Below are 25,054 nucleotides of genomic sequence, written 5' to 3' on the forward strand. Positions count from 1 at the left end.
TGAAGAAGATTCTGTTGAAATGTCTTTAGCCAAACGGCTATTAAGGAACATTCATTTCTATTGGTACTAATGGGCATTTGGCCTTCTTTAGATTTCTTTAGGGGTCATAACCTCTCCCCCCCATCTCCTTTAAATATAACAGGACAGCTGGGAAATGCTTACAAATGAGGGAAGGGCAGTTGTGGTAGCATAATGTATTCTGTAAGCCCATAGAAAAGGGAAAGGGGGTACTTTTAGGCAGCCAGTGAAACGTGCCAAGTTACTAGAATGCAACCTTTCTCCATTTCATTCTGGTCAAGATGTTAGATCCACTGTGGAGAAACTGTGGCCTTCCATATGTGGTTTGATTACAAGCTGCCATCATCCCTGGCCATGCTGTCTGTGGTTGATGGGGGTTGGGAGTCCAGTCATATCTGGAGGGCCATGGGTTTCCCATCTCTGTGCTGAATTGAAAAGTTTTGCTTACTGGGAAGAGAAGCGGTGTTTCCTTTGCTTGAATTGCCAAGTGTGTCACCTAGATTTCTTTGTCACTTAGTGGGATCAAAAGGTCCATTTTTTAAAAAAAAACACCTCACTTTATAAACTGTGGGTTATAAACCTTCAACCAGCAGGTTAAACCTGGTCCTTGGAAGTCTCTCACTGGTCCTGCTTCACACACACACACACACACACACACACACACACACACAATGTGTTTTTGTCGGGCTAGGATGTTTCTGAATTCTGGTTGTTCCTGTTGCTTGTATGGATAGAGAGGGGTGTGTAAGTGTGTGTAGGTACTAGCCTACTACACAAAGGTAACATTTGCATCAAATGTTCCACCTACTTTTGCCTCTAGCTCCACCCACCACCACTGGAATGTGGCCCTCAAAGGGTTTCTCAGAAGCAAATGTGGCCCTTGGGCTGAAAACGGTTTCCCCACTCCTGACTTATAACGGTTCCCTCCACCAGAGTGGAGGGAAATTGCTTCCAAATGGTTTCAATCTGTATTCTGACACACACAATCTAGAAGGGGGTCCTTATTTCTCTGCTGCGGCAAAAAAGAAACAGAACGGCGGCAGCGAGGTCTGCTGGCATCTTAAAGGGCAAGAGCCACAGAGTGGTGTGAGCTCTCTAGGGATTAGACACAGGAGTCCTTTGTGACCCACCAAGTCCTTTTGAAGAACACAAGTCCTTTTGCATTCTGCTGACAGGGCTGAAGAGCAAAATGCCTCTTAAGATACTGTGCCACTGTTTATGGTCTGTCCATAGTGCTTTCTGTGGAGGCAGAGGTGGATTTTATGGTCATCTGAGCCTGCCAAGGGCACACTCATTTTCACAATAGGAGTTAGATATGAATTTCAGTATTTTCCAATTACGGTTTGCCGGATGGCAACATAGCTACGTGTTCTCAGTTTGCCCTTGGTTCAATGAAACTCAGGGGGTGGTTTTTCTCCCCTCATCCCACCCCACAAAAGGCAGGAAACTGTTTGAAATACTGCATGCTGCCTAACTTATGAAGGAAGGTAATAATTTACAAGGCAGAAACCACAAAAATAGTCCTGTCGTTTATCAGGGACATCACATAGTGGCCTTTGGAACCACCAAAAGAAGGTGTCTGAAAGGTCACCTAACTGCAGCTGCAGTTGTTGACATCAAGGCTCTGCAAATCCATCCTGCATCCTCTCTTTGTCCATAGTTCCCCCTTTGTACATCTTGGTTGGGGTCATATATTTAACACACCCTAACCTCTAAGTGAAACAGTTCTGAGCATCACAGGTAGCTATGAACTACTTTCTCTAGACAGAGTGTTTCATGTTTCAACATGTCTCATCAACCACCATTTTAGATTTAGCCTCCAATTTGAAAGCAGATCTCACAATCAGAATAGTAACCTATCTAAATTAGCTATAAATGCCTGTTATGATCAAGTACCATGTTACCCTTTAATGAAACAACTATAACATGGCACTTGCCTTGAGCCAGGTTTGGCTAAGGCTTAACTCTCAGGTATGTTCTCAGTGCCATGATTCATCACTAGAACATGTGGAGAACATAATATCATACATGAATCTATGCTCTTCACATGAAACTCATTGTATGCAATGTATGAAAACATACATTTCACTCATTGTTTAGTTATTAACCCCAGTGCCCACATATCTAGAATCAGAGGGGAAAGAGGCCTGCCTTCTACGAAGACTTTATCTCCAGCAGCAATATGATTAAAAATTAAAGCCCTGATAAGTTGATCACAGCTCTCTACCAGATCACCTTTGACTCCAAATGCACCAAAGTTCTCTATATGCATTCAACTATATTTTAGAGAGCCCTCTACAACTTCATTTAATTTAAATGCCCATAATGATGATGATGATGATGATGCCTTCCCAAAAAGGCAAAAGCCCCTGAGAAAATCAACCAAGTAGAAGGATGGATGGAACTGTTTTGGACAGGCAGTAGAATTTAACTGAAACATTCAGTAGGTGTTCACAGAATGTCTTTAATTTCCAAAATAATTGCAAACTGGGGTTTAAGTCTGTCTCAGAATACTTGTAAGTGTCACCCTGATCCTAAACATATGAGGCTGGCTGTGGTCAGCAAGTGGTGACAGAAAGGAACTCTGTACATGTTAGAAACAATTCTCTTTTTTACTTCTCTTTCTAACTTAATTTTTTCCAAGAACTAAACACTGGAATTGAAAACAGACTCTGGAGCTACTCTACCTCAAATTATACCTCATTCCTGGGGAGTTATTTTCTTTCAACATGGGATGTCACACTGTACAGAGTTGACAGCTGACTCACCCAGCTCATAGTACCTAGACAGACAACTAGCCACTGTGGAATAACAAGAATTGCTGCTATACAAGGAATCTTCAAAATGTGTAATCCTCCAGAACAAATGCAAGAAAAGCCAGTAACTGGTTACTTTATTGGGAGGATGCATTACATTACATTATCTAAAAAAAACCTCATTTCAACAAAAAGGCACACAGTGAGATTGTTCTGTTGTCCTGAGTTCATTAGCCAGTGCACTGTATTATTTTAGCACTACTTGCTCCTTTGCAATCTAAAAGTGAAACTCTGTCCTTGCCTCTAAGAATTGACAGTCAGGATACAAATGCTCATTTCTGCAGGGCAGGTGATCTGTCACTTGGAATCACTGATTCTCCTTGACAATTCAAACTCCACATCACATGAACCAAATCAGAAATGAAATAAAGTATGCATTTTAGGAAATGGGTGGTTTCCTCAGCTCTTATATTAAAGTCATCCTTAAGGACACTGGAGGATTCACCATATATACTGTGGAAATCTCCATGTGTCTCACCTGCAAGGTAGCTTAGAAAACAATTGAAAAATCTGTTGCAATCATAACTCAGATTTACTGGAGGAACACTCAACCAGTGCAGCAGAGAAGGAGTTAAAGATGTGCCTGAGGGCTGAAATGACAGACTAATAAAGACAAGACAGGAAGAGGAAGGAAGGACCCCAGTGAGTGCAACAGTAACCTATCTGAAACAGACATTCTGGCCCGCAGGCTTCTCTCTTAATGGCTTGCAGACTGACTGTGCAACCAGGATAAATCAAAAAAGGGTGAAGAAGCAAAATCCTCTTGGTGCGGAAAGATTTCTCTCCACTGAAGTTTCCAGAGCATCCCGCCACACAAAGGTCTCACAAGCCAGGCCCCTATCTTCTGAACAGCCTGGCTAACGTTTCCAGTCCAAGGGCCTCGCCGTCCCACTGCAAACCTTCTGGGGACCACTTGCCCAAGTTGGTGTGGCTGAAGTGTAAAGTGCACATGACTGAGGCCAGCTTGAAAATCTTATTAATGCATATGATTAACTGGAATTAATGTTTAAAACATTAATTGAAATTAATTCATTGCCCTGGTATGGTTTGTTACAGTCACCAAAAACTAATACTGCTTGACTTTAATGGTCTGTAGCAATTATTATTCTCCCCCACAGCACCACCTTTAAACATTAATGAATTAATTGTCATTGCTCCCCCTGCCTGAGGCATAAGCAGAAGGGTGGAATGGCAACCACTTCAGTACAATTGATAGTCTACAATTCCCTTTATAAAGCACCATCTGTAGGGGCCCTGTTCTAGTACCTTTGAACTGAAATTCTCCTCTTTCTCTGAACATCAGCCTTTGGGTTTGAAGCTTAAAAGCCTCTCCATGAGGTGACAACACCTCCCCCACTTCACTGTGTTGCAGCTCTCCCTCTCACTGGTGACCATTGTTCAAATTTCCTCCCCATCATAGTCCTGGGCTGAGAGTCATGAGGAGGAAAACGGCACCTTCCTCACTAATGCACCATTGAGAACCTCTGCATAACACTGTCCTCAGTGATGCTCATAGCAGTGATATCATCCAAGCACTTACAGAAATCTCCAAGCGCTACAGAAGCATTTGTTGCAGCAGAAAGCAGCAGCAGCTCAGTGCAGAGACCCTAGAAAACTGTAGGGCCCATTGTAATCCCTACAAAGCCCAGCCACTGACAGTTACATGCCCTGTATTGCTCTCATTATGCCTTTAATTTTTGTTACCGCCACTGAAAGCAAAATGTCTTGGGAGGCCTTAGGGGCCATATCTGGACCAGGGACTGCAAGTATGTCACCACTATGACAAACCATAGTTTACAGCTAGAATGAGTCGGGCTCATACACTCTCCCCCTTCTCCTTTCATGTGGAGAGCAGGAGGCCCCTGGCAGCATTTACAGTGGAACCTTGGTTCTCAAACTTAATTCATTTCGGAAGTCCATTCAATTCCCGAAATGTTTGAAAACCAAGGAGCAGCTTCCGATTGGTGCAGGCACCCCAGAAACAATAGCTGACAGCCACACTGGACGTTCGGCTTCCAAAAAAAGTTCAAAAACCGGAACATTTACTTTTGGGTTTTCAGTGTTCGGAAGCTGATTTCTTCATCAACTAAAGGGTTCAAGAACCAAGGTTCCACTGTACTTTCATTTTCAATGAATTTTGGCTCATCATTGCATGTGAACAAGAGATTCTGGTTCATAACAAACTCTGAACAGTTTCAAAGCAAGCTAACTTCAAACCATGAATTGTGAAGCTGGCTTGCTAAACTAACCAGAGTTTGTTATAAACCATGACTTTTGGTTCACAGGCAACAGCGCACCAAGATTAACTGAAACTAAAGCCACACTGCTGAAAGCTCTCCTCTCAACCATGTAGCAAGTAAAAAGAGTTGGTGCTAGGAGTAAGGTTATGTGACGTGTGAGCCCAAGGCTTGCCCAAGTTCGTTCCAGCTCATGCAAGTCATGAGAAACAATGGCACAACTTGACTTGCTAACCTGTTCTCTGTATCAGATTTAAGGAAGTTTTATGATGCTATTCTAAGCACACGTAGTAGTTCATTGGAAAGTAATGGGACTTGCTTCCATAAAGGGTCAAGGTGCTTGATTAACATGGAGAGTAGGTTAAGGTCTGTCTTCTTTTGCTCCACTAAATGCCTGTCCAGCCTTTCTTTTACAACTTCAAAAGGGAGAAAATTCCACCACGTTTCCAAGACAGTTTCTTACACTGTGGAATTTCTCTTTCAGCCAGGCAGGTCTTCCTGAAGATTAGCCAAAATACTTTTAAACCATTACTTCTTATACTATCACAGACGGAACAATTCACAGAAGTGAACAGAATGAACAATTATTTGTTCTCTTTCTCCCACAATGAAGCCTGTTAACCTTTTTTCCACACCTCCAAGCCTTTTCTCCGATCTTGTTCCATAGCTAAACATACCAAGGTCCTTCAAGCAGCTGAAGAAGGAGGAGAGGACAGAGGGTGAAGAAAGAGCTGTGAATGGAGGGAGACACCTCCCCCTCCTCTGGACCCCCTGGGAAACACAACAAACCTGCTGTACCTGGAACTGGGTGTGGAGAGTGCAGCTGAATGAGACATAGCTGAGGAAGTAGCATCCACCTTGATACCTGCCCATAAACAGCAAGGGGGCTGAGAAGGAATGTCTGAAGGAAAATGAATTGATACTGATTGAGATATATCAGTAACTTTGTATTAATGTGATGTTTTAATATGTAACTGTGCATTTGTAATATTTTGTTTAAGATGTCTGTTGTTGCTTCAGTATTCTGTACGTCACTTGGAGATACTTTTAATATATTAAGCAGTATGGAAAGTAAATAAGCAATCAAAAAAAGGAATCAACTTTCCCCGTATGACCTGCCTTTTCTATTCTCTCTTACCCTTGTGGCTCTCTTAAATCATTTTCCACATTTTTGAACAGTGATGCCCAGAACAAAGCCCCATATACAAATTACCACAGTACAAAACAGGGTGGTGTTATTTTTTACTACCTGAGCCTTGGATCAGATGCTTTTAAATGGTACAGGTCTTTTTGTATGTAGCATTGTTATGAAAAAAGGGATGGGGGGAGAAATGAGAGGATCCACAATACAGAGTTGCAAAGGCAATCTTGGTAACTTACCTCAGACATGTTGACACGCCCTTCCAGAAAGGAACAGTCAGCGGCATTGTGGGTACAAATATGACGATATTTACACCAATGGCAAGGAAAGAATCCATTCACACAGGACAGGCAACTGCAAGAAAAAGAGGTCAAATCAGCATAAATATTTCTGGAAGTATCCCATGTAACAATTCAATACTTTGTTGCTGTTTAAGATACAGGATCCCCAAAGTTCCATGTACAATAAATATTGAGATCATTTATCCCCAAGTCCAGTGCAATGTTTCATGAGCAAGACGGAGGCAGGGACAGCTTAACAGTACATGGGAACACTAGACAAAGATGAGAAATGAAAAGCTTGCACTGTCCAACACAGTTGGAGAGAAGGTTTTACAGAGCTGAAGAGTGGATTTGCAAGTATTTGGATATGGACATACCATACCATAAGCATTATGGTGCCCAGAAGCATTTCTCCAAAAGCACCCAACTGTTTTTGCTTTTTACAGCAAAACGTTCAGGATGAGCCAGGAGGGGGCAGGGCAGACTAGAATCTTGTGGGACTAGAACTCCCAGATCCACCAACTGGAGCCAGGTACAAAGCATGCACACTTAGGACTAGAGAAGCCCGAGCCCAGAAATTTGTTCTGAGTACCATAAACAAACACACTGTCTTCCCACACACGAATTGTTACTATTGTTAAACAATGGTGAGTCAGAAACCTTCAAATCACCCGGAAATCTACCAGAAAATCCTGTACTACCTTCTGTTCACCCCTGCCTTAGAGTCACAGTGAGGAACTGGGAGAAATATCAAAGATTTGAATGTCCCCTACTGGGTCATCCATGTCATACCCTGCAGCACTGTCTCCTCAGCACCATGCAGGAGCAGCTGAGGTCACTATTGAATCAAAGATGAGAGCATCCCTAGGACTGCAGCACCGCCTCCTACGCCTGCATAAACAGAACGTTACAAACGTCACAGCTTAATGCTTTCCTTAATCCCTGTGCCAACCGCCTTCTCCTCCTCCCACATTAGGCCCCACAATGCATTCCATGTGGTCAAATGTGCACCCCCTGTGACCTCTCCTCCTAACTTGGCAACGCCAGGATCCTTTCCTCACCATCCATTTGCATGTGGGTTGAATCACAGACTTTGTGAGCTTTATTTTTGGATTCATGAAAGGCAATTTTAATGAACAGAAGGAAAAACAAAAGTCCTCCATTGCGGGAAGCAAAATCCTTGAGTCTTAAAGTCGAGTAATTCATAGGAAATTTATACAGCGAGCAAACGCTTGAGTCAGATTAACATTTTGGGACTGTAAATGTCTTTCATATGCTTATGCAGCCACATACTGCAACTCCCTTCTTTTACTTCCTTTCCTACCCACTCACACTGTTTGTGTGCGTATCATATTCCTCCATTCCTTCTGGTCACAAGTTTTGATCCATGTATTTTCCTGGTGTTCCGATACATACAGTCTTCTCCTTCAATGCCTTGTTTATCTCCCATTTTCTCTAGTTTCTGACCTTGAACATCATTTCCTCAGTTCTTAAGGTCCTGCTCAGCAAATACTAAGAAGGGCCACGTTTTGAACTGTGCAGCGTTGAAGCACCAGCATCACTGGCTATGTCAGCTGAGACACAAGGTAGCAGCAATCTAACCAACCCCCTTTTCTCCAACATGGAACAGCAAGGCAACTTTTGGCAAAGTCTTCTCCTTAGGGGCTCCAGCTGTTCACACTGGAGAAGTTGGATTCAGGAGCTCTTCCATTTTCAGTTGTATAGAGACAAACAGAGATTTCACTATTTTGCTATTAAGGCAAAAATAGTCTTCTTCCTGATTGTGGTGGGAGAAGATTTTGCAGCTAAGCCCAAAACAACCTCGTCTCTCCCTCTCCCACACAAAAACAAGAGAGAGAGCAAGACAGACAGACAGACAGACTCTCCCTCCCTTATTAGGGCATTTTCCTTCCTCTTTCAATAAGCCTTCTAAGTGGAGATTTTTATCTGTAGTTTGCTCTGTATTGGATATGAAATAGTTTTTTATATATGCAATTGTTTTAACTGTTCCAATACATGCAATTTGTTTCATACATGCTTCTACTGCACTGTGAAATTGCTTCAAGATACTTAATAAGAAGCGATTCATAAATGAAATGAAATAACAGCAACAACAAATGTGATTACAATTGTGTGAAGGGGGGTAGTTAAGGCCACACTAGCTGTCCCTGTCCCTTCGCTGTATCATCATCACATAGTCTCACCGCCTTCCACAATATGTAGTGGTGAAACTTTATTATCTCACTGCTCATCCCTAACTCTAGACCACTCATGAACAAGTGATAGAGCACAGCCCACAATACCAACCCTTGGAAGGCTTCACTTCTTATACCCCCTCCACTGAGAGACCTCTTCCTGTTTACTCCTACTCTTCCTGTTCCTTAACCAGTTACTGTCCATTAAGAGGACCCCTCCTCTTCTCCCATGACTGCTAAGCTTAGCAAGGAGCCTTTGGTGAGGGGTTTTATCACAAGCTTTTGGAAAGTTTAACTACGCAGTGTTGACCGGATCACCTCTATCTGTATGCTTGCTGAAACTCTCCCAAATAACTCTTAAAGGTCAGTGTGGCAGGACTTACCCTTGAAGAAGTCATGCTGGATTTTTTCAGTAAGACCTGTTCTTCTATATACTTGTTAATTCTATCGTTAAATGCTTTCCATCAGTTTTTGTAGAACAGATGCTAAGCTAATTGGCCTGCAGCTTCCAGGATCCCTTTCGCGCTGTGGACACTGTTCCCAGTCGGTTCAAAAACAGTTGCAGGTCCTGGACCCCATTTAAAATTAAATCCAAGGTCACCAGCCTCCCTCTGATTGCTTCCATGACCCACTGTTCTAGGGCACAGTCACTCAGGATAGCTAGACAGGTTTCCTCTTTGTTATAACAACAAAATAATAACTAGGAGACTGCTTCTCCTGACTGCAACTCAGCCCACAGCTAATGTGCCCAGTCCACTTTATGTAGCTTTGCAGTGGTGAAATCAGTATGAGTTGAATTGCCAATTGTGCATGTAGCAAGCACAGCTCTGATCAAACATGCACACCACACTTGCTTGTGTCACCAACCTGGTTGTGCGAAGCCTAGAAAAGCAGGTATGTGATACTCTTGTAGCACCAATAAAAAGCAGCAGCACACTTTTCCCACATGTACTTCTGGGACCTCAGTGACCCAATAACTTCTTGCTCTAGAGTTTCATGCTCTATTAACTACTCATGGTAACTTCTCATAGCCTACCACACATAAAGAATTAATAGGCTGCTTGCTGGAAATCATTTCCATGTTTCATTCACATATTCACTTCCAAAAAAAAAAAAAGCCATTTTAGTGGTACACACAAATAAATGTATTGAGACACTCCTAATGCAATCCATGTATATGAAACGGATGTGCTTATCACCAGAGAAAAATATCAGAATAACTGGACTATTTGATGATAGACCATAGCACAAAGGAAGAGCACATACTTAAAATGCAGAAAAAGCCCAAAGATTTTAGGTGATGGGAATGACCTCTGGAGAGTAGGAGTACAGTATGTTGGGCTAGATGGTAAACACGTCTGTCTTGGTACAAGGCAACTCCTTGCGTTTCTATTATCAACTCAAGTTGCATCATTTTGAATAAAGACTGTCATTGCCTGGTTTAGCAGACAAGTCAAAAAAAGTAAATATGGAAAAAGAGTGAACCATCCAACTCTGGGGCAAGAGATGAACAGTAATTAGAAAAGGCTGGATCTGTGTCTCACATATACTTTATTTATTTTGGTTAATCCATACCCTGCCTTTCCATTCAGAACTACCCAAGAACCTAGTGCTTTCTCCCAGTGTTAAACCCAATGCATAGTCCCTTGATTAAGCATCAGACCAGTAGGGAAATCTGAAGCAGCCAGAAAACAAGCTTCATGTCACCCATGAGAACAGAAATCTATGGTGAGGATCAGGCAAGGATAACAGAGACAAAACTTTAAAGTTAAGTTTCAACTGGCAGTGTCCTGAACAATGAAAAATACCTATGGGGTACCTAGCATTATGCCATATCATATCAAAGCTACTGATCTTAATGCCAAGATTCTGTTGGTATCACTGGCATTCTCACATTCTTTGCAGGGAAAGAGGTGGCAACTTGTTCACCTCAAAATATGAATAGCATATTCGTCACACATTCAATTCTGCATGCTACTGCCTCACGGAAGGATTAACATGCAACTTTAATACTATATCTGGAGATCTCCACAAGAACTGGCAACAATCCTTGGAATCATTCAATTTATCTGGGTGTAGAGGGGAAAAAAGATAATCATAAACTGCTTTGGTGGGCATGCTACTTTAGAAACACTATATAAACAGGGTTATATCCAGACAAGTTTTACTCAGAGCAGACCCATTGAAATTAATGAAGCCAAGTTAGCCATGTCTATTAACATCAATGGGTAGGGCTAGCATGGACTACAATCCATAATAAAGAAATAATTGTACCCATGTGGTTGGGCTTAATGCAACCGTGGTCCTCATGTGTTTGAGAGGGTAATCATGTGAAAATGAAAATGCATCACCCGGCACCAAAATGATCTGAACCCTGACATACCCTTTAGTCAACAAGACGGAATAATTCTAGGTGAAAAACGGGATATATCCTACTGATAAGAAGAAAGATGCAGTCAGCTCTTTCATATACAGAGGTAATTAGACTTCAGAGCTATATTCCCATCTTTGAAATGATGAAGAGAAGCTCTTTCTGTTGGGGCTCTCTCATTAAGCAGACAGTAGTCCTATGCAGGTACCACTGCTGCACCAATTAATATCTGTCATTTGTTCTGAAAGTTTATCATTTTATTTTTAAATAAATGTAAAAACAAACAAACTTGGAGCACAGCATGCCTCTGCTCAAAGGAAAAACAACTTTGAGCTCAGTTTATTGCCTCAAAGGGATCCAGTGAGATCCAGCGCACAATAAGAAGGCAGGCTCTTCAGTTTTCTGTTATGAGACTAACTTGTTTCAGCCAAGGCTTTACAGCCTGTTTGAGGGGTTTATCCCCTATATCCATATGTCATTGCTGTCTGTTTATGTTTCAGTGGCAGGTTGTTTTGCAGCATGATACCATCTGCTCCAAGACTCTCTCTTCCTTGGGTGAGCACATTTTACTCTCATTACTTGCGGGCTAGACATCAGTCTTGATGGCGGAAACAGGAAATGCCCTTTCCCACAATACACTAAACGCTAGAGGAGAAAATGCACCCCCGTTCAAACTTGGTTCGTGTCTGTCAAAATAGGCTGAAACCCATGCTTGCTTGAAACGACAATAAACACCTAAGTGCAGGTACAATCCGCAGATCATTCAACACTGGTTCCCATAAGTACTTCATTACTTGTGTCTCTGACAGGCAAGCAAGGCCAGAATCTGAATGAACCTTACAGTTACAGTAACAAGGTGCAAATTAATGAGCAGCAAAAGCTGGGGAGGGTACCACACTGGCTAATCTCATCCCTTGATGCTGCTGCCTGGTAAAGCAACACACACACTGAAATAGACATGTTCAAAGAATGTGGGAAGGAGTTCTCCACATATACCAATGCATGTGCTGGGTGCTCCTCCATGCGTAGAGGGGCCCTAATGTGGCCAGGGTACCTTCTCACACAGATAACCCTTTCAATGTACCCAGAACATATGGGCATTGACTGGGGAAGCATGGCTGTATAACCCCCTTTGTGTCTTTTCAATGCACAGCAGGGCCTTATAAACCACCTGTTATGAACTCCGGAGCAGAGCTATCCAGATGGACGACTTGTGCCAGCACATCATCTGCTGAGCTGGGATGAAGGACTTCAGGCAGCACTGCCTCGGCTGTGAGACTCAGACATTTGTCCATTATAAACAAGGACTGTAAGAAAAGCCTTCTGGATCAGGCCAATGGCATCCTATTCTCACAGCGGCCACCCAAGATGCCTGTGGGAAACTCTCAAGCAAGACCCAAACACAAGAACACTCCCCACCTCCCACCCTACAGCCTCCTGGAACTAGTATGCCCCCAACCATAGAGAGAGAGAGTATAGTCATCATGGCCAGAAGCTGTATACTCTGTTAACAGTAGCCAGTAACCCAGCTGATCCTGACAAATCTTGGGTTTGGATTGCTCCCTAAGAATCCCAAGCTAAACAAAGGGTTCGTGAGGTTTTATTGGCCAGACAAATCTAAACTGAAGCAGGGTTTTGCACCTCAGTCACAAAATGGTACTTGAGGTCATGATTAAATTGTTTGTTTGGATTGTGAGCTGCATAGACAAGCAGTTTTAATTTCCACTTTTAATTGACTATTATATCTCAGATGCTCTATAAACAACAACAATGACAGCAGCACCTTTAGAGCTTTGGGGCCTATATTTTGAATCAATTAGGGCCACTTTTGTTTCTTTCCATTCTGCCATCATTAAACAGGCTTCATAGCATTGGAAATTGCCCTCCACGGATCTGGAATGTTGCAAATTAATGATGATTCTTCATCCTCGCACCAACCCAAGGACAGGTTAATGTAATTTGGCACTGTTCCAAACATGAGTGGTTTCTTTGGAGCAGCACTGTAGAAATAGTCCAAACTCCCAAAGCTTCATGGGATTTTTTGGGAAAGCGGAGGATATGATGCCATCTAGTGGGAATGAGTGTTAACAAATAAAGGGAAAGATGCATCATTTACAAAATTATGATGTTGCAAACATAGCTTCCATGGGCATTCTGGGAGAAACAGATAAAAAGAAGTAGCAGTTAAAAGGTTCAAATTATATATCTTTCATGAAAAAGAACTTAAACTAGCAGGATCTCCTCTCAAAATACCATTCCTGTTCATTACAGGTTCAAGAGCTTCAGAAGCTAACCATTCCTACAACTGTGAGGAGAGGGCCACTTAAGGAAGAAGTAGTAGACTGGTAACTTCTGTAGGTGCTGTGGGATGTTTGCTCCTTAAAAGTCCTGCAGTGGACTCTGCCTCTGTGGAGCTGGGTGTTTGTTTGTTTTTTTGCAGAAGGAATTACTGCACACTGGTAGTTACAACGTGCTCTGGTTTGCAAAAGCTTTTTTGACCCACTAACCTCAATTACACAGTTGGGACACGGACACAGAGTATCCTGTCATACTGCAACTGCTTTGTTCGGTCTACTTTACTTCCCAGCAGTTTTGGCTTACTCTGCCATCTAGGTGATTCCTGAATTGCTCTAGAGTCCCTCACAAAATCATTCTATCTGCTTTATGGCTCTAAACTATATGTGGAGTCTAGAAAACTGCTTCTTGGGCACCTGATCCTATACATGTTTCTTTCTTCACGTTCTCCTGTCCTCCCTTTTGCTGCTCATTAATTTGCATCTCATTTCAGTGCCTGTTCAGAATGTCCCCCATCAATTTTCATTTGTCTACCAAATGCACAGAGCACATCTCCATGGTATCATTCAGGTTCCAAGTATCACATTGCAACTGAGAACACAAGAAGAGTCCAACCTTTTTCTCCAAGGCTTACTTGCATAAAAAGTAAGGGAAATGGTAGTGGAGACTGTAGTCATCTGACAATTGCCCCATGCAACAATATGGGTGAGCATGTAGACTGACTCAATGGGAATTATAGGGGTTGTATGCACTGAAACCAAGTTTGTCAACAGATGAAAGGATTTCTGAGCACCTGCTGTTTCTAAGCATCTTCATCGATAAATTTTAATAAAATCCCAGGTTTTTGCACAAACGTCTTGTAGAAAGTATAAAACAATCAACAGTTGTGCAAACAAAAGCTACCACCCAGTGTTGAAAGCAGTCCCCTCCCCCCTAGAAAAACAGGTGCTGGTACTCATCATGGAGTTGTTACAAAAAGTACCACAACAACAAAAAGAGGTGTGGGTACTGCGTACCCTTCAGTACCCCCATTAAAAAGCACTGGTTGAAAGAAAAGTGAATTCAGTACTGATTTTTGTTCCATGTTATAATGGAACTAACCAAGACCAAAACAGCCTCAGAAAATACACAAGTGTGCCCTTAATTCACAGTCTCTGACTAAAGCTTGAGCCCCAGTTGAAACAGTGCATTTAGAGCGTCATCTTAAACATGTCAACTCAATGACTTCAATGGGACTTACTGCCTAGTGTGTCTATGTAGGGTTGCAGCTCCAACTGCCTAAAGAAGAGGCATATGTCCTTGAAAATCTTTTAAGCTTAAGGCTACAGCAAACATTTACATTATCCAACAAACGGCAAGTGATACTGTGAAGTTAGCAGCATCCCACAACTTAACCACTGACCATTTTGAAAGCACAACTCTGTGGCCACTCAGTGAAAGAATTCTGAAGTCAAAGGAAACAGCCCATCTAGGACAGGATGCTTTGGACATAGTCCTACCTTAGCTTCCAGCTTCCCTGCTTCTGTAGCCTGTGGAGCTGCCACTACTGCCACCACTACCTCCCCCTCCCCATGTGCCTCTCTTACATTTATATTCCTATGGCCTGGAAAAGAACGCTTATCTTCAGCTTTAGAAGCTGAGAGCACTTCAGTGCTCTGGTGGGGAGTATGAACAAAACAGGAATCCACAGGGGCGAGATAAGCCAGGAGAAGTCTAAGCAAGAAAACAAGCAGAGGGAAGGAAGTAATATGGGAGAGGGAGGGGATGCAGAAAGCTTTGAAAGCTGACTTGGAAGAAAGAATGAGGACACAAGAGGAAGGTAAGAGCACTGGGGGAATAATACGAGTATTTTACATAAGCAATATAAGCAATTTTCGGTTCTGTCGTATTGGGTGCTACAAAGACTCTGTGAAGGGGCGAGGGAGCAGTGCGTTGCCTGAAGCAACATATCTATATACAAGCCAAGCCAGAGAAGGAAAACATTCAGAGAGGAAAGGGGCAAGTACTTTTACAAGCATATGTTAAACATGACAGCTGTACTGGAAAGGAAAATTACATACATGATGCATACTGATGGAAAAAGCATCTGCATAGATGGCTCTGCTGTAGAGGGTTTTAAGGATCTCCAGCGCTTCTTTTAAGACTATTTTTCCGTAGCGTTTCATTATACCTTACATGTGGCACTGTAGGACCATTTTGGATACTGCCTTGGGATATTTTTAGGTACTTATGAAACAATAAGTATCATTGTATTTTCTTCTATTAATTTTCATAGATGGAGGATGAAAGGTCTGATGAAGCCTTAATTAATGCCAGGAACTAGCAGCAGGAACTGGTAGCATAATTAGCATGCATTTCATTCTCCCCTGCACCCCCCCCCCCCGAATGTCCAAGATGCTGTCCCAGTTGATGTGAGAATATAGATAGTTCTCTTTATCTTTGCTGGGGATTTGTCCATCTCTCTAAAAAACAGGGCAAAATTATGCTGAATATGCTACAGAGTATGGTCCCAGCCAATCTGCAACACCACGTGCGGACTGAGAACATCACCCCCGAGTATAAACATAAAAGTCGTGTGACACATCTTTTATGTTACAGTCATACCTCGGGTTGCAATCGCTGCGGGTTGTGCGTTTTCAGATTATGGACGTGCCGAACCCAGAAGTACCAGAATGGGTTTCGGCGCTCGCGCATACACAGAAGCAGTAAAACACTGCGGGTTGCGAACATGCCTCCCGCACGGATCACGTACGCAACCCGAGGTTCCACTGCATTTTAATTATTTTTATATTTTATTGATTAAATTTGTATTCACCCAAAGATCACAAGATGGTTTACACTTTACAACATAAAAACACAAAAATATATAGCATACTAACAAACAGAAACAATAGCCCCATGGAGATTTATTAGAAGCACAATCTATAAAACAGGGGTATCAGATGTTGCATCATTCAGATACTGAACTACAGTTGCCATCATCCCTTGCTATTGAGCATACTGATGGGAACTGAAGTCCAACAGCACTGCAGATATTGGGGCAGATTGCCCTCAGGGCCCTTCCAACTCTACAATTCAATGTTTCTATGATTTTGGAGGGCACCATGTTGCTTGCCCCTGCTATAGAGTGATATAACCAAAGCAGTAACAGATCAAAACACAAGCTCCTGTCCCTCTTTTCTTGCCCAATCCTTTACTCCCTCCTCCAAATCCAACACTGTTAGGGCCGAACACTGCTATGCCAGGTATGCTGGGAAATAATAGGGGTTTTTTTCTGAAGTACTAGTGTAGTTTTTCTGGAGTGACTTGGCCAATGGGAGCAGCCATCTCCCCCCGCCGCATGCAAGAACATTTATGGGAATACAACACTACATTGTGACATGGGATCATTCCCATGAGACATTTGTCCCAAATTTCAAAGGGAGTGCCACTAGAGAAGTCAATCCTTTCCTTGAAACAGTGACAAAGCCTACTTACTTGTTCAAAAAAGGAAAACGGAAAAGCTTGAACCTCTGGTGTTTAGAGGTAAGCCCACCCCACCCCTGAACGTTTTTGGATTTCGCACGCACATCCTACACTTGGGGGGGGTGATATTAACTCAATTAAAAATGAAACTTAAATTCTATCCTGCTTAAACATTTACAAGTGACGCATTTCAGACTAGAAGATATTCTTTGTGTTGCTTGTGACCTTTGCCTAGAAAGCCATGAAAAATCAGCATAAAAATCTTATATAAGAAGTATGTAAATCATATGTATGGCTCTAAGATGCCAGTTCATACTAATTTTATGCTCTGATTAAAAAAAACAAAAACAATATCAGCATTATCTCATCCAGGCAGAGAGGGTTTTTGGTTTTTGGTAGTGGGAGACTTCAGCAATTGTTATCACAGGACTGGTTTTAAATCATCTTGTTTAGTTGTAAGTTTGTGGGTTTGTCAACTGAGCTGCATCACTACAAAATCCAAGGGACAGAAAATGAATATAGGCAAGGAGCTTTTCTACTACTCTTTAAAAGTGGTGGAAAACCTAATGGTAACGAAGACATCTTGGGGCAGGGATAGCAAGTTATGTGAACGTTTAAGAAGTCATTATTCACTTGCCAGGAAACCTTGCAAAGCATACCATGTCTGCCTCTATTTCAAAAGCATTTTTCTTATAAAAATAAATAAATGCAACAAGTAGCAGGTTTGAGCAGAGACTCAAGAATGTATTGAATCTTGCTTGTTGAATACCACACACACACACACACACACACACACACACACACACACACACACACCAATCCCCATATTTATTTCTGTTCCAATACAGGCATGGCCAGATGGGCAGCCTACAGGTCGCACCCATCTCTGAACCTCCCAGAGCCAGATGAAAAGTGGCGCACGAGGAACTTCATGGGCTGCTTCCTCCTTGGAAGCACCACTCCCTGATCAACTTCTCTTGGAAAGCTGTTGTTTCCAATTCTGGCAGTGCCCCTCCTTTTTTTTATAAATTTTTTTATTGGTTTTACAAGATTTTTGAAACAATACAAACATATAAAAAGACATACAAACACGTATAGTTTCATAGCCTTTTTTTTATGAACCTTGTTTTTCAGACTCCCCCATACCTCCCCTTTCTGCATCCCAATGTCCAAAATTTTGTAGCAAGTTCTGAATATTTCTGTCAAACCTCTGTCCTCTTAATCTTTCCTTCAATCTAATCTTATATCACTGTAACCCTTTCTTTCTCAAGACCTCGACATTCTAACATTCATCAAGTTTATAATAGTCCTTAAGATAGATTTTAAATTTCTTCCATTCTTCCTCCGCCGTCTCCTTTCCCTGATCACGGATTCTGCCAGTCATCTCAGCCAATGTCATGTAGTCGGCAGTGCCCCTCCTAAGGGAAAACGAAAGGCAACCCCATGGGACTCCACTGTATCCTCTTTCATTTTGCACTGTGCTCAGGTTGCACCCAAGCCCCTCACCATGTGTATCATAGTTTTGGCTTGGATGGAGCCTCCTTCCCAGTTTGTACTGGACACAACAACATAATTGTGACGGGCTACAACATAGGGCTGGTCTGTCCTGCATGTTCTTCTTCATGCAGCTGGCACGAGAGAACAGCTTACCCCAAAAAGGCAGTTGAGGCACACAAGCGAACCCTATAAGGGACAGTGTATACATGTGGTTTTTAAAAATACCACCAGCACAGTATTTAAATAGAACATTTCCAATATCTCCGCATTTTTCTGGCTGTGTGCCAAAAGCACACATTTGAAGTGCCTAAAGGAAACAAAATATGGCTTAACTCCTCCCAAGTATCTGCACATGAAGTGCTAGAGACTGGCTACCCTTAGAGACCCGATATTAGGCTCTGGCAGTTCCTCTGTTTCTATAAGCTCACATTAGATACTGCCCTGTATTCATACCGATTAATTCTTCCTCCTGCAAATCTAGTTATTTGAACTCTGAGGATTTCTCTTTTCAGCCGCACCTCTCCCAGGACATAGTGTATTTATAGTCTCTTGTTTCTTTTCTTCCTGGGACCCCAGCCTCCTCCGCAAAACATCTTTCTCATCTGCCTTCCTAGCTGGAGAGCACAGTTAGTCTTTAGCAAGGCTGATAAAAGACATGAAGCTTAAAGTTCCTTTATCTACAAAGTGGACTCTGTTTCCTGGAGGACACTCTGAAGATGAAGCTTAAGCCTTTAACAAAGAGGATCACTACACCTGTGCATTCAGATTCTGGACAAGATGTGATTGAACCAGAGCATCAGAACCCAACTGGATCCTCTTTAAGCTGCCTTCAGTAACCACAAAGTTATCTCCATTGGAAGCACTTATAGGAGGACAAAACCATCATGATTTATTTCCCTGAAGATCAGGCTATATTCCCACCCACAAAACAGAATAGTTTGGTGAAGACAAGAGCAACTGTATGGTTGCTTAATATTTCTGCCATCCCAGCTGTATTATTGTCCTGCAAACTATAGACCAAACAGGGACCAAAACAAACAAATCATGTGATAGCATGTGATCAACTTTCTACATGATATGGTGGGAGAGAGAAATCTAATCAAAGTGAGGGTTGCAGAAGATCCTGGCATCTCTGTAAGCACAAGCAAACTCTGCACATTTCTGTACAGATGCTAAAGAATGAAAACGTGTTTGAAAGAAACATAGGCATACATAGCAAATAGTCTTAGGACATTCTACAGTGCCAGAACTTAGTCTTACTTTTCTGACTAACAGCTGTCGTTTAACTGGCAACTTTTGTTTGTCATTTGCTTTAACAGTTTTCACTATTGTATTTTTAAATTGTGGTAACCCGTTCTGGAACCTCCTGTTGGAATGGTGGGCAAGAAATTGAAATCATCATCCCCATCATCATTATCATAGCAGCAGCAACATCAGAGAAACTTAGTTGCATCTAATCAAGCAGCATCTAATAGTTACGGCTTCATCACACAGGGCGGGGGGAATTCATAACAGGCTTTGCAAAAACATCTTGTGTGCCAAACCATGCTTAAAATCAGACAGCTGGTTTCTCTTTTTCCAGGTTTTTAACACACAGCTAGATCATTTCCTACAAACTCCCTACATGTAGCAAAGGTCTGGCCTTGACAAACGTCTTGTGGGGTAACCGTGTCACAACAGGCAACAAGCCTTTGGTGGGAACTGGATAATCTGTATTTAGAGGTGCAATAGGAGTCTAATTCCTACCACCATGACAATTCCTCTTACTGAAAGAACAATGCAAGACATGAGAGCTGTTCCACCTCCACCTCTCTTTTTTCAGCATATAGAAAATATTGACAAGCTCAACACATAGCACCACACTGGGGGGGGGGGGGTTGTAACCAAAGTGTAACCCTGTCCTCGATTCATGAGGTACTTAGCAAGAAGGACTCAAAGCTTCCCCATTTCCCTTGACTAATAGCTAGAGCAGGTTTTCCCCCCTCCAAAAGTGACATAGTTACTGTAAACCTCTCTTCCCTACATCAGTATTCTCCCCTTTTCAGAAGGTATGCTGGAAATCAGAATTGGATATATAATAACAAAACTCCATGGTGTTTTAATCCAGTTGGCCATGTTTTAAAAGGTTTGGAAGTGAAAAGTCATAATTTTATCCAGCAGGAGATGCTAACAGTAGCCTGATTCACACATAATACTAAAACATGTGTTTAGCATTTAACTATGGTCAGGGATGATGTGAATTGTAGCCCCAAAACAGCTGGAGACCAAAGGTCAGGAAACACTGGCCTACAGCCACCCATCATCCCATTCTACTGGACATGTAACCTGCGGCTGATGGCAGTTGTAGTCCGCAACATCTGGAGGGCATCATATTGGCAACTCCTGTTCTATGAGATCTAATAGACTATTTTCTCCTCTACAACTCACTACAATATCTAAAACCAACAAAAGAACACCCTTCTAATTGTTCCACTCTGCTACATCCGATACAGACTAGCATTCTCAGGCACTGACCCTGTGTCCCAAGAGCTTTTAGAGGTTTGTTGGAATCAGTTTTGGGGAATCTTCCACAGAACCTGCTACATTCCTTTAAGTTGCCAGCAGTCCTGTGAAATATACAAGGAACCCATGTCTTCCAAAATGAGAGAGAGAGAGAGAGAGAGAAAGGCCACTTGATACACCGTGCAAGCGGCCACTTTTTGAAAGCTATTTACCTTGCAAACACTTGGAGGCTTGGGAGGACTGATGAATACATACTAGGCCAATTCTTCAGCTGGTGCCAACTAACAGTGCCAGCTTTGTCCAAATTAGACATTTGGATGGTTCTGATTTTTCTGATTCCCTTTAATCATTTGAACATCAATTATAAAACATTCAGTCTTGAGCAGAGAAGCGATTTGATAACGTTCATGCACCTGGCTGCCCAGATAATAAAAGTTAAACACAAAGCCCAGTGATCAGAAAACTCCACAGAAAGAACATTAGCCTCATTGAGAGGCAAATTGCTCTTGATCCCGATCTCAAAAGTCTACTAAACGCAAAAGATACCCACTGAGTTGGCCTACCCATAAACAATGTTTAAATGTAGCGTATCATCTTGCATACTGTCATGTTTCTTGGCAAAAGAAAGAATTCTGACACGTGGGAACCACATTTTAAAATGCTTTATAACTTCTTGACCCTTAAATTTTATTTATGATTGATTTCAAATATTTTTAAAACTTCTATCCTGCCCAGGGTGGGTGGGGGGATTCAAAGCGGCTTACAGAAGTAGCATATACACAAAACCCACACCAAAATAACTAATTTACCAAACATCATTAAAAAAAAACCACCAGCAACTAATAAATCAAAACAAAAAAACTAAAGTGAGCACACAGAGACAGAAATATTCAACAAATGCGGGAGGCTGCTTTATACAGTCAGGCCACTGGTCCATACAGTTCAGTATTGCCTACATTTAACAGCAGGTTTCCAGGACGCCCCACCACTATGCAAATAAGTGATCAAACAGAAATGTTCATGTTAATTTATGTTTCCATTTACGTGCACGTTGGTGCTATTGCTTTCTTACATTATCCATTTTGTCAGTACTTAATTGAAAACCTCAATAAACAAATATTCTAAAAAAGAAACGGAACAAACTAACCTGTCAGTAACCGACATGCCAGAAGTCATGGGGACCCCAGGGATTCTGTCAAAGACACTGAAAAGCTACCTTTTAGAAACTAAACCTCACGAATAATGGTTTTGCAGCAGCGGGCCAAAAAGGTGGCCGCTTAAGTGCTAACGTGACCATCAGGAAAGTGGCCGTGTCAAAACATATCCAAGAAACATGTAGCACTTGTAGGTCACAGACAAAGACCAATCTGCAACTGCTGCCTGGTGCGCCTTTAATACCCACAGAGCCTACACAAATATAGATATATACACACACGCAGTCACATGGCTATTCATGAAGGGTAAGTCTTTTAATGGTTATCAACCATGGCGACTGTTATGCCTGTGATTCTAGCTGCTGAGGGCAAGCAACAGAAGAGTGCTGTTGCCTTGATGCTCAGATACATCTGGATGGCCGCTGTTTGAAGCACAACGATGGACTGGATGACCTTTGGCCCAGTTAACCACAGTTCTGCTTACGTTCCCCACTCTGTATGTATAGCACTAGTTATTGCCTGACAGATAATGAATTGGTCGCTGAAAATGTGAGGCATAATATCACTTAGAATCTGATTTTCCTCCACAAGCCTCCTTTTAGAGATGAGGCCAGACCCTACATTCCTCAGCTTGGAAAACAGGCTAGTACGTGTGCATAGTTTAGAAGCCTAGCCAAGATTAACATAGTTTAGGGGGGGGGGAGAGAAGTTAAGGCTAAAGAAACAGAGCATCTTGTTTGGGTTTTTAGAAAATGTTACAAAAAGACACTACTGGCATTAGTAGGCAACTGTGCTTGGAAAGACACAGGAAGTGTTTTGCTTAAGCAATTCACTTAGCAACAGGCATGGGGAATTATTTGCAGGCAAGTGCAGTTCCAATCGGATTGCTAACTGGTTGCATCTAGTACATGGTGACTAATATTTCTTTTTTCCATGATTGGTCTTTGTGAAGACCTTTAAACCCCAAAGACAGCAAGGCAAGAAGGAAACAAAGCAAAAAACCCGATTATAAACAACCACTGTCATCAATAGCTCTAAAATGATTTTATAAATATTAATACAACCATAATTTGCTTTTTAAAATAATTCATCTAAAATTAAAATTCAACCTGGCTATAAATCAGCTTCAGTTCCTGCTTAACTGCAGGTTATTCTGCTTTTTATGTTCTGCATACATTACATTTTTTAAAAAAGTCTCATCACGCTTGGCCTGCAATGTTCTAGTTTAAAGTGACAACCTTTGGTTTTTTAAAACCACATTTACTTTTTTATTGGGTATTTGTGTCAAACAGTGGTATATACCAGGCATATGTATTGGCTCTGAGTGTACCTCGAATTGTGAGGTGATTTTTTCAGTTTCTTAAAAAAAAAAGGAGGTAAAATCACCTAGCTGCACAATAACCTTTATTTGTCTGAACTCTGGCAAGGGAAACCTCTCTCATATGTCCCCCTGATTGTCCAGCAACAAAATTAGGGAAGGGAATGTGATTTCTATATCCCCACCTCAAAACAGTCAGCCCTTGTAGGAGAACCACTGTGCCTATTTTTCTGAAATTTGGCACACATCATTGCCCCAGAAGGGGCAGCTATGACAACAAATTGAATCCAGTTCTGGCAGAAAATATAGAAGTTAGAGACTTTTCCATTTTTAAGAAAAAACTCTTTAAAGGTTCCCAGCAAGCAAACACACAAAACACTGGCTGGATCTCCCTGAAATTTGGCAGGCTTAACCCACCCTGGAAAGGCTCCATTTCCCTGCAAATTTCACCAACTTATGTGAAAAGGAAAGGAAAGATTATGACTTCTTTTTAGATCCTGCATTTTAGCCAATGTGGGTGAAAGAGAGCTTCAGATTTAACAGGTCAGACATGAACCTGAACACCAAATTGAACTGGAAACCTGCCTGTGCCAAAACTTATCCAACTGTCAAGATCGAACAAACATGAAAGACTGAGTAAGAAATCTCTCCTTCGAAGAAAACCAAGGTAAGAAAACCTTGGTAAGACAGAAAATCTAGCTCAAAAGAATCCTCGCCTCCTCTCTTCCCCCCATCCCACAGGAGCCACGATCTGCGCTCTGAAGGAACAGCAGGTGGGAATAATTTCCCAGCAGCAGACTTGGCATCTCCTCCGTGTCAGAAAGGGCCTTGATGGGACTTTCCTTTGTGCATATTACAGACTCTGTTGCCCGGATCAGAGTCCTGACTGCTCCAACCTGCTGTCCAACTTTTATACCCTAGACTAGAGCATGCTGCTGGATAAGAGCATCTTCCCAGCAGACAAGTCTAGGCAGGCCCCCGCAGGCTCTCTTCCTCCCCCCGCCTTTCCTGACAGACATTTCACCAGCAGGCCTCAATACTGAAATAGCAGGTTTCACTTCTGGTATCTTGGCACCTTTTGGGATTCTTCCGTCTCTTGGCTGCTCCTTCCTTTTTAAAGTTTAAAGAATTCATCTTGTGTGAAGAGCTGCCTTTGAAGCCATTTTATGCAGAATAGCTTCAGGCTACCCCTTCTAATTGTTTGATTATTATTTTCTCCTGCCCATTAATCTTCCCAACCTATCACACTGTAACTGTATGACTAGAATTATAGGTTACTCAGTAATCTGAACTTCAACATTAAATTCCAATGTAATGCTAAATCATAACAAGCCTCAGCAAACCCCGGACTCCTGCACTACCCCCCTTCTTTGGAGCCTGGAAGCTTTTGCTTCACTTTTTTTACAACTAACTGCTGCTTGTGTCACCGGCAACCAGACAAACTGTGGTTAAATATAACTATGGTTTGCTGAAACAAGCCAACTTCAAACCACAGTTTATGAGGCTGACTTATTTCAACTAACCATAGATAAAATAAACCACAGTTTAGGATTTGTGCAATAACTAAACTGTCAAGAAAGCGTAAGAAAATTCCCATCTCCTCCTCTCGGTTGCACCAGAGAACGGGAGAACACATAAGCAAAAAGATCACTGAAACTTAATTCTCATAATACTATAATCAGGGATAGGAAACCTGGGTATGATGGGAGGATGGCCACACATGGTTCACTAGTCCTCCCCATTACACCTGTGATGCCATTTCCC

At 42.0% G+C, this 25,054-nt stretch overlaps 1 protein-coding gene across 4 annotated transcripts in view; it reads right to left on the reverse strand.

The window, feature by feature from the left end:
* PLXNA1 (plexin A1) overlaps nt 1-25,054 on the reverse strand; it is a 300,048-nt gene that overhangs the window by 101,864 nt on the left and 173,130 nt on the right. For all 4 annotated transcript variants that reach the window (XM_081183934.1, XM_081183932.1, XM_081183935.1 and 1 more), the window contains exon 9: nt 6,452-6,566. In XM_081183934.1, the coding sequence (XP_081040060.1) occupies nt 6,452-6,566 (115 nt within the window). The remainder of the gene's footprint in view (nt 1-6,451; nt 6,567-25,054) is intronic.

The sequence above is a fragment of the Podarcis bocagei genome (genome assembly GCF_964188305.1).
Source record: "Podarcis bocagei genome assembly, chromosome: 2".
In the NCBI taxonomy this organism is placed as follows: Eukaryota; Metazoa; Chordata; class Lepidosauria; order Squamata; family Lacertidae; genus Podarcis; species Podarcis bocagei.